This window comes from Triticum aestivum, chromosome 4A, assembly GCF_018294505.1.
Source record: "Triticum aestivum cultivar Chinese Spring chromosome 4A, IWGSC CS RefSeq v2.1, whole genome shotgun sequence".
NCBI classification, from domain to species: Eukaryota; Viridiplantae; Streptophyta; class Magnoliopsida; order Poales; family Poaceae; genus Triticum; species Triticum aestivum.
In genome coordinates this window covers 615,411,596-615,424,378 of record NC_057803.1, presented here as the reverse complement: position 1 = coordinate 615,424,378, position 12,783 = coordinate 615,411,596, and the positions used below count along the sequence as shown (strand labels likewise).

The following is a 12,783-nucleotide window of genomic DNA, read 5'->3' as shown; positions in this document are numbered from 1 at the left end:
CCAAGATCACAAAGTAAAATAGTTTTGCTTAATATTTTTGTTCACTAAGCCAAGGCCTTTATAGTTGATTTTTCATTCAAGGCTAAAAAAAATATCGTAAATAAATTTTAAAATGGAAACAAAGAGTAAACCAAAATAAAATGATATAAGATGAAAAGCTAAGACATTGGAGTGATATTTTTTTGGAAACATTATGTATGACCGATGAAGATACAACTATAAGCGTTCAACAGTGCGAAACTGGGATCAAGTGTGTGTGTGTGTGTGTCTATATATATATATATGTATATGTATATATATATATATATATATATATATATACATACATATATATATATATATGTATGTATATGTGTGTGTACACACATATATATAGGAAAAAAACAATGCAGTGTGCACCTTGGAGTGTTATTCAAGAACATTATGTATTTTCATGTGGGAAATGCCGGAGTTGGGTCGTGCGTTCCAAAAAAACACAAAAAAATAGCCAAAATGAAAAAATTGCTTGTATGTACCCACCGTGAGGGGAAATGATAGAAAACCCATCTATGTGATGCTAAAAAAACATCCAACCGCCAACCCTGGTTGCGGTCACATTATATGGCTTGCAGTTGCACTTGTGTGTGTTGAGTTGCGATTGCACTCGGGATGGGGCGGTTGCAACTACAACAATAAACCCTATCAAAAAATGGAACCGATTTCATCGGCACCGACAACCCCCTCCCCGACGCCCGGTTGCGCTTGGGTGTGTTGAGTTGCGAATGCGCTCGGGTTGGAGTGGTTGCAACTACAACAACAAAAAACCTAACATAATAAAAAAATAAAAAAGGAACCGATTTCATCGGCGCCGACAGCCCTCCGCCGACCCCGGTTGCGAGTCCAAGGTCGACTTGCAAGTGGCATCGAGTAAACACCGCCCCGAGTTGCGAGTCGATGGTCGAGTTGCAACTGGGGCATTCAGGCCCCTCGCAGTTGAGAGTCGATGGTGGACTTGCAATTGGGGCAATCATGGCAAAAAAGAAGAAAAAACAAACTAGTTGCGAGTCGATGGTCTAGTTGCAAGTGGCACCAAGTAAACACCCCCCCCCCCGAGTTGCGGGTCTGGGGTCGAGTTGCAACTAGGGCATTCGGTCCGTCATAGTTGCGAGTCGATGGTGGACTTGCAACTGGGGCAATTATGATAACAAACAGACCAGTTGCGAGTCCAAGGTCGAGTTGCAAGTGGCATCGAGTAAACACCGCCCCGAGTTGCGAGTCGATGGTCGAGTTGCAACTGGGGCATTCGGGCCCTCGCAGTTGCGAGTCGATGCTAGAGTTGCAATTAGGGCAACCATGGCAAACAAGAAGACAAAAAATTGACCAGTTGTGAGTCGATGGTCTAGTTGCAAGTGGCATCAAGTAAACACCCCCCTGAAGTTGCGGGTCGGGGGTCGAGTTCCAACGGGGGCATTCGGTCCCTCACAGTTGCGAGTCGATGGTAGACTTGCAACTGGGGCAATTATGGCAAAAAAGAAAGACAACAAAACAGACCACTTGCGAGTTCATGGTCGAGTTGCAAAGTGGCACCGAGTAAACACCCCCCAGTTGGAAGTCGATGGTCGAGTCGCAACTGGGGCATGCGGGGCCCACAGTTCCTTGTATTTCGTCGGTGAAACCAAAAAGTTGCTTGTATTTACAAGGAAAGTAATTGTGAACAAACAAAAACAACAAACAACAACAGTAACAACAACAACACACAACAAAAACAGACCAGTTGCAAGTCCAAGGTCGAGTTGCGAAGTGGCATTTAGTAAACACCCCCCCCCTGAGTTGCGAGTCGATGGTCGAGTTGCAACTGGGGCATTTGGGGCCTTGCAGCCGCGAGTTGATGGTGGACATGCAATTGGGGCAATTATGGCAAAAAAGAAAGACAAAAAAAGACTAGTTGTGAGTCCAAGGTCGACTTGCAAGTGGCATCGAGTACACCCCCCCCCCTGAGTTGCGAGTCGATGGTCGAGTTGCAAGTGTTGTGTGGGCCCTACAGTTGCGAATCGATGATGGACTTGCAACTGAGGCAATATGGCAGTAAAAGAAAAGACAAAAAATCATACCAGTTGCGAGTCCAAGGTCGAGTTGTAAGTGGGACCGAGTAGACACCCCAATTGCAAGTCGATGGTCGAGTTGCAACTAGGGCATGCGGGGCCCACTGGTCCTTGTATTTCGTCGGTGAAACCAAAAAAATTGCTTGTATTTACGAGCAAAGTAATTGTGAACAACAAAGAACAAACAACAACAACAACTCGATGGTCGAGTTGCGAAGTGGAGCATTTGGGGCCTTGCGGCTGTGAGTTGATGGTGAACTTGCAATTGGGGCAATTATGGCAAAAAAGAAAGACAAAAAACAGACCAGTTGCAAGTCCAAGGTCGAGTTGCAAGTGGCATCGAGTAAACACCCCCCCGAGTTGCGAGTCAATGGTCGAGTTGCAAGTGTCGTGTGGGCCCTACAGTTGCGAATCGATGATGGACTTGCAACTGGGGCAATTATGGCAATAAAAGAAAAGACAAAAAATCATACCAGTTGCGAGTCCAAGGTCACGTTGTAAGTGGCACCGAGTAGACACCCAATTGCAAGTCGATGGGCGAGTTGCAACTAGGGCATGCGGGGCCCACTGGTCCTTGTATTTTGTTGGTGAAACCAAAAAATTGCTTGTATTTACAAGGAAAGTAATTGTGAACACACAACGGTCGAGTTGTAAGTGGCACCGAGTAGACACCCCAATTGCAAGTCGATGGGCGAGTTGCAACTAGGGCATGCGGGGCCCACTGGTCCTTGTATTTTGTTGGTGAAACCAAAAAATTGCTTGTATTTACAAGGAAAGTAATTGTGAACACACAACAAAAACAGACCAGTTGCAAGTCCAAGGTCGAGTTGCGAAGTGGCATTGAGTAAACACCCCATGAGTTGCGAGTCGATGGTCGAGTTGCAACTGGGGCATTCGGGGCCTCGCAGTTGCGAGTTGACGGTGGACTTGCAATTGGGGCAATTATGGCAAAAAAGAAGACAAAAAAACAGACCAGTTGCGAGTCCAAGGTCGAGTTGCAAGTGGCATCGAGTAAACATCCCCTCGAGTTGCGAGTCGATGGTCGAGTTGCAATTGGGGCATTCGGGCCCTCACAGTTACGAGTCGATGGGTGGACTTGCAACTGGGGCAATTATGGCAAAAAAGAAAAGCCAAAAAAATAGACCAGCTGCGAGTCGATGGTCGAGTTGGAAGTGGCATCAAGTAAAACACCCCCTCCCCCCCCCCCCGAGTTGCGAGTCGATGGTTGAGTTGCAACTGGGGCATTCGGGCCCTCGCAGTTGCGAGTTGACGGTGGACTTGCAACTGGGGCAATTACGAGACAAAAACAACATACAAGTTTCGAATCCACGTTCAAGTTGCAAGTGGCATCGAGCAAACACCAGCCAATTGCGAGTAGATGGTCATGTTGCAAGTGGCATGCGGGACCCACAGTTGCTTGTATTTCATTGGGGAAACCAAAGTTGCTTGTATTTACAAGGAAGTAATTGTGAACAAAAAATGGAACCGATTTCATCGGCGCCGACATCCCCCCGCCCCGACCGCGGGTTGCGCTTGGGTGTGTTGAGTTGCGATTGCACTTAGGTTGGGCTGGTTGCAACTACAATAAAAAAACTAACAAAAAATGGAAATCTATTGTATTGGCGCCGACAGCCCTCCCCCGACCCACCAGTTGCGGTCGCCTTATATATGTCTTGCGGTTGGGCTTGGTAGATGCGATTGTGCTCGGGATGGGCGCTTGCAACTACAACAAAAAAAAAACTAACAAAAAAATGGAACTAATTTCATTGGCGCCGACAAACCCTCCACCCCTGCAACTAAAAGAAAAAAACTAAAAAAATGGAACCGATTTCATCGGCGATGACAAAAGCCCTCCGCCCCAACCCCGGTTGCATTCGCCTTATATGTCCTGTGGTTGCTGAGTTACAGTTACGCTCGTGTAGGGCGGTTGCAACTACAACAAAAAAAATTTAATAAAAAATGGAACCGATTTCATCGACGCCCACAAACCTGGCCAAACGCCCCGATGCCTGGTTGCGGTCACATTATATGGCTTATAGTTGCGCTTGGGTGTGTTGAGTTGCAATTGCGCTCGGGGTGAGATGGTTGCAGCTGCAAAAAAATACGTAACAAAAAAAGGAATCCGATTTCATCGGCGCCGACAACTCCTCCCGTCTCGGCCCCCAGTTGCGGTCACATTATATGTCCTGCAGTTGCGCTTGGGTGTGTTGTGTTGCGATTACGCTCGGACTGGGTCGGTTGCAAGAACAACAAAAACCCCTAAACAAAAAACAAAAAAGATTTCATCGACGCCAACAAAAAGATTGGAGGACCAACAGAACGGCCGGATTCTTACCTCGAAAAATGCCGCCACCACCGATCTCCCGCACCAGGCTCTTCCCGAGTCTCAGCCGCCACCAAGAAGACACAAAGTACAGAAGGAAAACACGAATCGTGGCGCAGCTCAATCAGACGGCCAGAAAAGTGAATGAGACCAATTTGATTCTCACCTGAATGAGTTTTAGCAAATCCATAAAAAAAGGCATTTGGAAAAACTATTTGACACATGCAGAAAATCAGGATCAGTCAAAATAATCACGCAAATAATTGCAGTAATTTCGGAAACAGTTTTGCCTCGTCGTTGTTTCTCCTTGCGCAATCAGATCCAAGTCGCACTCCATGCAACTGATTACCTCCAGCCGCCGCCATGGCCAACCACGAGGGAAGGCGCACTTGGTGCACGCCGACGCCGAACCGTGCCGCTCCCGGGAGCAGCGAGCGACGGGGAAGAGCTGACGACGATGGCAGCGTGGACCTGGAGTTGGGGAGGAAGGACCCCACGGAGGTTGCGCTCAAGACCTCGCCGTGGGGGCGGACTGCCGCCGCCGAGGCCGGTCACCGCCTCGAGTTGTTGGGATTGGGAGGCAATGTGCTCCTGGACGAAAATAAAGAGGGCAGGACGACCAAGATCCTCGCGTTCCTGCCCCTGGCGGTGGAGGCCACCGCGGCGGTCGCCATGGCCGTTGGCCTCGCAAGGGGAGGCTGGTACGGGGACAACGCCTTCGTAGTCAGCATCGTCGCTCTGATCGCCGCTGACCTCGCCGTTGACCTTGTCGAAGGCTACATTGCCGGCAACGCCACGGCGGCCGCACTCGTAGCCCGCCTCGCGCCGTCCCCGCGGATCTGCAGGCTGCTCAGGGGCGGCGTGTGGTCGGAGCAGGACGCTGCGGTGCTCGTGCCAGGGGACGTCATCCGCATCAGGCCCAGCGACGCCGTCCCGGCGGACGCGCGGCTGCTGACGCCGCAGGTGGTGATGATCGACCAGTCCGCACTCACCGGACACCGCCTCCCGGCCACCAAGAATCCTGGCGACGCCGTGTACGCTGGCTCTGCCTGCGCCCACGGCGAGGCCGAGGCCGTCGTCCTAGACACCGGTGCCCACACCTACCTCTGCGACGCCGTCCGCCTCGCCGACACAACTGAAGGCGACCCCGAGGCCCAACTCATCTACTGGATGTTCAAGTGGGCATGGAACGCGGGCGTCGTCGCCACGTGTTTCCGTGTGGTGGTCGACATCGTCGCCGGTCACGTCGTGTTCTACAGTTTCATGCTGGGCATCGCCTTAATATTGGGCCTGGCGGGCTGGATGTTGTGCCACGAGACCTTGTCGCCGTCGCATCACTGGCGCCAGTTGCGCCGCCGGCGGGAGCGCGACCCGGAGGAGCTCATGCGCGGGCTGGAGGACCTTCGGCGGCATGGAGGAATCTCGGAGGAGACGCTCCGCAAGGGCCGCGATCTGTTCGGGGCAGAACCTGTCTCCCGCGAGCTGGTGGCGAAGCTGGCCAACCACTTCGGGTGGGTGATACCGGATGCCGGCCATCACCTTGAGGATCGAGGAGACGGCCGGGCTGCGGCTTGAATCGAGGAGGAGAAATCTCCTACTAGCTAGACTTTCCGATTTGTCCACGTAGCAACATAAACTCTTTCTGTAGCTCGCAAATCGCTCCAGCTGCCTGCACTTCAAATAATTCGCCAAAGGCCACAGCATGAGAGGGCAACGATAATTTCAGCATCAGTCTTTTTTTATCAGGTGTATCTTGTTCCAATATAAATCCAACAAGGTTTCATCTCTGTTCTACAATTAGGACCCAGTATCATCCGAACGACAGATTTAAGGGACCCCTACATCCAACGAATCATGACGAACGCTAAGCGCCGGTCGACCGGCTCAAATTTCGGCCGCTCGCCGCGCAGCCCTTCGATCCGCCTCTAACCCTTGGATGGGTTCCTTCCCATCATCTCACACCCCCCCCCCTCCCTTGAGAAAAAACCAAGCGCCCGCCCTCTCTCCCCCGCGTCCCATAGCGCGCATTCCCGCCCCTCGTCGTTTGCCTCATCCCCGACGCTCGCCATCGAATCTCACTGTAGATGCTCGCCGTCGTCAACCACAACAAAAGAAAACATGACCCCGTAGCAACATTTCCATGGCCTCTCCCCTGTGCATCCATGGTAGTAGCGAAATATACGAATGGTAGCATCCCTGCAGCACTTGCTAAGAATTGACCATTAATATAATGGAATCCTAACAGTAATGACCACGCCGCCGTAGCCATGGATAGAAGTGCTTAGGTGCTGTCATCTCCCCCGCGGCTGCTCCTCCCTCGCGCCCTCCTCTCCCCCGCGGCTGCTGTGCCCTGGCGACGATGGCCTCGGCGACTCCGGCAGGCGGCGATGCGAGCGGGGGCGACCTCCGCCGCTTAGGCCTCGATGGCAGTGGCGGCTACTCCAGCTCGGAGTACAGTAGCGAGGACGAAGATTTTGCGGAGCCGGCATTGTCGATGGAGCAGAGGCTGGGATTGGTGCGAATTTGGGTGGCCAACCCTAGCACCGCCCATCACTGGACTCATGGCTTCGGTGGTGTTCTGTAAGTGCTCCATTGTTCCATTCTTGCTCACTGAAATTGGGGATTAGTGTTAGGGTTTACTGCTTGCATGTTTAGCGCTCTAATTGCTAGTCCTAACTAGAGCAGAGAAGTATAGTGGATTACATGAGTCCTAACTAGAGCAGAGCAGCATTATGTGTTACCTAACTGGAGTAGAGCAGAGCAGCATTAGTGGATTACATTGTTATTTCTTAGTCCAAATTGCCAGAGCAGCATTAGGTGTTACCTAGCTAGAGCAGAGCAGAGCAGAGAAGCATAGTGTATTAAATGAGTCCTAACTAGAGCAGAGCACCATTAGTTGACAATTCTGTTAACTACTTATCTGAAAATACAAAACATCAGTTTGCTGTGAGTTAAGTACCCTCTCTGTAATTAGGGTTGCATTGAGATAGTTGTTTAAATTGTTTGATTTTGTAGCAATTGTTTAGCTTATTCATATTGTAAGGGTAAATAAAAGCTTTGTTTATATGTTAACTTAAACAAAGCTTTGTTTATATGTACTTAAACAAAGGTTTGTTTATATGTTAGCCTATTTGTTAAGTAAAATTGTTTATTAACCAATTTTGTCTGTTATTTCATTTTGTAGTTTGTATGATGACATTTTGGCTGTTAGGTTCCATTTTGATGCTTCAGAAATGTTTGAGCTGAAGCTCTACAGTTCAGATGTAACATACCTGAATATGATTGCAGTGATGGAAACCCAAGGATTTAGTGAATATGATCTGTTATTTCACATTGAGGATCCAGATTTAGGGGAGAAAGGATTGGAGATGGTAGAGAGTAATGCTGAGTTACAACTAGTAAAGAGGCAGGTTGAGGAGTGTAAGGTTCTAAATTTGCTAGTGAGGGCATGTCCACCTCCTTGCGGCCAGTTTGAGAGGCAAGAATTATCCACTGTTGTGTATGAAGAGCCTGTGTTATATGATCTCAGTGAGCCACCCATCTATACTGTTGATGAAGAAGGGGTTGCCTTTGAAAGTCAGAGTAGCAGCTACAGTGTAGCTCATGGTATTGGTGTTTACACATAAGAGAGCAAGAATGTAAAAGGAAAACTGAAAGCTGTTTTGGAAATAGAAGAAGAAGAGGGATATGATGGCATTGGTGGTTCTGATTGTGAAGGTGAAGATGACAGTGATGTAAACCCTTTTTATATGGGTGATGTTGATGACATAGAGATGGATGAGGGAAAGAAACAGAGAGAGTATGATGAAATAGAAGAGGAAGAAACAGATGATGAAGAATCTGAGGAGGAAAAGTGGTGCATTATGAGGGTGACACAGGGGTTGAGGAACCTTTTCAAATGGATGAAGATGACAAAGTTGTTTCACAGGATGAAGAAACTGTAATTGTACATGGAGAGAAGAAGAAGAAGAAATAGAAGCTTCTAGTTAGGAAAGGGCCTACAACAAGGACACATTCAAGTGTAGTTCAAGAGGAGGAACCTGATTTCAAACCTTCATCTGATAAAGAAGAGAAAGGATTGTTGAAGGAGGCTGATGATGATGGTTATGAGCCATTGTCATTTGTGCTGCCAAGGAAAAGGAAGAGCAAGGCAAAGCAGAGGCCTCTTAGAAAATGGTACAATGAGAAAATGGAGGCACCACATAAGCAATTATGTCTAAAGATGTGTTTCAAGGATCAACATCAATTCAGAGAGGCTTTGTTGAACTTACACATCACTCAAGGCAGAAACTTCAAATATCATAGGAACTCAGATCAAAGAATAATTGTACAATGCAACCAAAAACATTGCAACTTCTTTATGGTGGCAGCAGTTATAAAAGGTGAAACTACTTTTGTAATTAAGAAGATGAGAATTAAGCACACTTGCCCTATTAGTACAGAGACAACAAGGATAAGTGCCAAGTGGCTCGCACGGAAGTATGAGTCACTGTTCAGATCTGATCTAACAACTGGCATTCAGACTTTGATTGATGCCTGCATGGAGAAGTATGGTGTGGATGTGCCCAAGTCAATGGCATATAGAGTAAAGAACCTAGCTATTGATGCTATGCTAGAAGACCACAAGAAGCAATACCCTAGGTTGAAAGACTATGCTCAGGCAGTGATGGATACAAACCCTGAGAGTAGAGTAGTAGTCACTACTGTAACTCCAACACCCACTGAAAAAATCCCCCATCCAGGTCCAAGATTCCATGCTATGTTCTATTGCATCAATGGAGCAGGGAGGGGTTTCTCAAGGGGTGCAGACCATTCATTGCTTAGTTTGTTCACCTTGTGCATTAGTTACATATTGTTTCATCTTGAAATGCATTTGAATGTTTTAAATATTGAATTTTCTTGCTCATTCAGGTGTTGATGGGTGCTTCATTAAGTTAACTACTAGTGCTCAACTACTTGCTGCCACTGGTAGAGATGGCAACAACAACATATACCCACTAGCATTTGATATTGTTGGGCAAGAGGACACACCTAACTGGTGTTGGTTTCTACACCAACTTAAAATCTGCCTAGGAGGAGAAGAGGGACAGTTTGGTCCATATACAATAATGTCAGATAGATAAAAGGTATGTGCTTGTATCTTATGTCCTTGTTCCTATATGGTTGTTTTGTGCTAGATAGTAGCTTAGCTAGTTTAATTATGTGTCTCAGGGCCTACTAAATGCAGTGAATGTTGTCTTTCCTAAGTGCAACCAAAGGTTCTGCCTTAGGCATATCTATGCAAACTTCCAAAATGCTGGGTTTAGGGGGGAAGATCTGAAAAAGTATATGGATAATGCTGCCTATGCATATAGTGAACACAAATTTAACATTGCAATGAATGACCTTAGAGCTGAATGTGAGCAAGCTTGGGAGTGGCTTTGTCAAATACCCAAGAAACCATGGGCAAGGCATGCATTTGACACAAACAGCAAGACTGACCTTGTAGTTAACAATTTGTTTGAGGTGTTCAACAAGTATGTCCTAGATGTTAGGAAGAAACCAATTAGGACAATGTGTGATGGAATAAAGGATAAGCAGATGATGAGGTGGCATAGGAATAGGGAGAGTGGAAAGAATGCTAGATGGGACATAACACCCCATTATAGTGAGAAGCTAGAGGTTGAGAAGGAGAGGGCCAAATATTGCAAACCAATTCAAGCTGGTGTGGACTTGTGGCAAGTTACAAGTGGGCAGCAAACCCATGCTGTTAACTTGCAATTGCACACATGTGGGTGCAGAAAATGGGACCTTAGTGGCATCCCATGTAACCATGCCATCTCAACAATAAACAAGGGCAAAAGAAAACCAAAGGATTATGTCAGCAAGTTCTTCAAGAAAGCATTTTATGTGGCAGCTTATGAACCAATGATCTATCCAGTTCCTAGTGAGCATGACTGGACAAGGACCCCTGGTCCAGACATTGAGCCACCTGCATTTAAAGTGAAGAGAGGAAGAAAGAAAGAGAAGAGGATCAAGGGGAAATTTGAAGTTCCAAAGCCTAAGGACACATCAAGAATGGAGACTATAACATGTGGCAATTGTGGACTGCAAGGACACAGGTAAACAAGCTGCATGAAGCAGTTGAAGCCTGAGCTGGCTTTGAGGAAGAACAAACATGTGGTAATCCTCTTATAAGTAGTAACATGTTTTCCTTCTTGTACATTCCATTTTTAAGTTTCCTTCTTGTTTATGCAAGCCTCTTGCAAGGAATTCCAATGTTGGTGTTGTTGCTACTACACCAGCAGCAAGAACTTCTCATCTAGCCCCTACAACAACACCAACAGCTGGAACAAGAGGTGTTGGGAGAGGTGCTGGGAGAGCTGGGAGAGGTGCTGCTGGGAGAGGTGCTGGGAGAGGAGCTGGGAGAGGTGCTGCTGGGAGAGGTGCTGGGAGAGGTGCTGGTAGAGGTGTTGCATCAGGTGCTGGGAGAGGTGCTGGGAGAGGGAGAGGTACATTCTCTGCCCCAAGGCAATCTGGCCCCTCCACATCTACTGCTCCCTCCACATCTACTGCTGGGAGAGGTGCTGGTGGTAGACATAGTGGATGGAGGAGCTACTTCTATGCAAGTGGTAACTAGATACTTCATGTGTGTGTTCTTGCATCCTATGATACAATGTGATCTTGCTTTGGTGGTGTACTTTAAGAATCAATGTCATATTATGCTATAGTTATTAATATGCTGGAGTTATTGATGAGTACTCATTATATTATGCAAGCCTGGATGGTTCTTTTTATGATTGATATGTTGATGAGTACTCAAAATGGAGTTATTGATATGCTGGATATATTAATGAAGTTATTGATATGTTTTCTATGCTCAGAATGGTTCTTTTTATGATTGATATGTTGATGAGTACTCAAAATAGAGTTATTGATATGCTGGATATATTAATGGAGTTATTGATATGTTGTCTATGCTCAAAATGGTTCTTTTTATGATTGATATGTTGATGAGTACTCAAAATGGAACCTAAAGCCATCAACTAGGGTCTAGGGTGGCTCGGGGTCGACGAAACCACCTAAAGCCATCATTTTGGGTTTTGGTGGCTCGGGATCGACGGAACCACCTAAAGCCATCAACTTTGGTCTAGGGTGGCTCGGGGTCGACGGAACCACCTAAAGCCATCATTTTGGGTTTTGGTGACTCGGGATCAACGGAACCACCTAAATCCATCAACTTTGGTCTAGGGTGGCTCGGGGTTGACAGAACCACCTAAAGCCATCATTTTGGGTTTTGGTGGCTCCGGGTCGATGAAACCACCTAAAGCCATCAACTTTGGTCTAGGGTGGCTCGGGGTCGACAGAACCACCTAAAGCCATCATCTTGGGTCTAGGGTGGCTCGGGGTCGATGAAACCACCTAAAGCCATCATTTTGGGTTTTGGTGGCTCGGGATCGACGGAACCACCTAAAGCCATCAACTTTGGTCTAGGGTGGCTCGGGGTCGACGGACCCACCTAAAACCATCAACTAGGGTCTAGGGTGGCTCGGGGTCGACAGAACTACCTAAAGCCATCAACTTTGGTCTAGGGTGGTTCGGGGTCAACGGAACCACCTAAAGCCATCATCTTGGGTCTAGGGTGGCTCGGGGTCGACGAAACCACCTAAAACCATCATTTTGGGTTTTGGTGGCTCGGGATCGACGGAACCACCTAAAGCCATCAACTTTGGTCTAGGGTGGCTCGGGATCGACAGAACCACCTAAAGCCATCAACTTTGGTCTAGGGTGGCTCGGGGTCGACAGAACCACCTAAAGCCATCATTTTGGGTTTTGGTGGCTCAGGGTCGACGAAACCACCTAAAGCCATCAACTTTGGTCTAGGGTGGCTCGGGGTCGACGGAACCACCTAAAGCCATCATCTAGGGTCTAGGGTGGCTCGGGGTCGACGAAACCACCTAAAGCCATCATTTTGGGTTTTGGTGGCTCGGGATCGACGGAACCACCTAAAGCCATCAACTTTGGTCTAGGGTGGCCCGGGGTCGACGAAACCACCTAAAGCCATCATTTTGGGTTTTGGTGGCTCCGGGTCGACGAAACCACCTAAAGCCATCAACTTTGGTCTAGGGTGGCTCGGGGTCAACGGAACCACCTAAAGCCTTCATCTAGGGTCTAGGGTGGCTCGGGATCGACGGAACCACCTAAAGCCATCAACTTTGGTCTAGGGTGGCTCGGAGTCGACGGAACCACCTAAAGCCATCATTGTGGGTTTTGGTGGCTCGGGGTCGACGGAAGAAAGGGATCAGTTGAACAAAGAGATTAAAAAGCTAGAATGGTAGATCCAGGATTTATTTCATTAAGTTACTGCATACATTGCATACACTACATCACATAGCATAG

The 12,783-nt window shown here is 47.8% G+C and overlaps 1 protein-coding gene across 1 annotated transcript; it reads left to right on the top strand.

The window, feature by feature from the left end:
* Window positions 1–4,703: 4,703 nt before the first annotated feature.
* LOC123082618 (ATPase 11, plasma membrane-type-like) lies at window positions 4,704–6,144 on the top strand. Its single transcript, XM_044504917.1, has one exon. It carries the CDS (start codon window positions 4,768–4,770, stop codon window positions 5,977–5,979), a length of 1,212 nt encoding a protein of 403 aa, XP_044360852.1. The 5' UTR covers window positions 4,704–4,767; the 3' UTR covers window positions 5,980–6,144.
* Window positions 6,145–12,783: the final 6,639 nt, after the last annotated feature.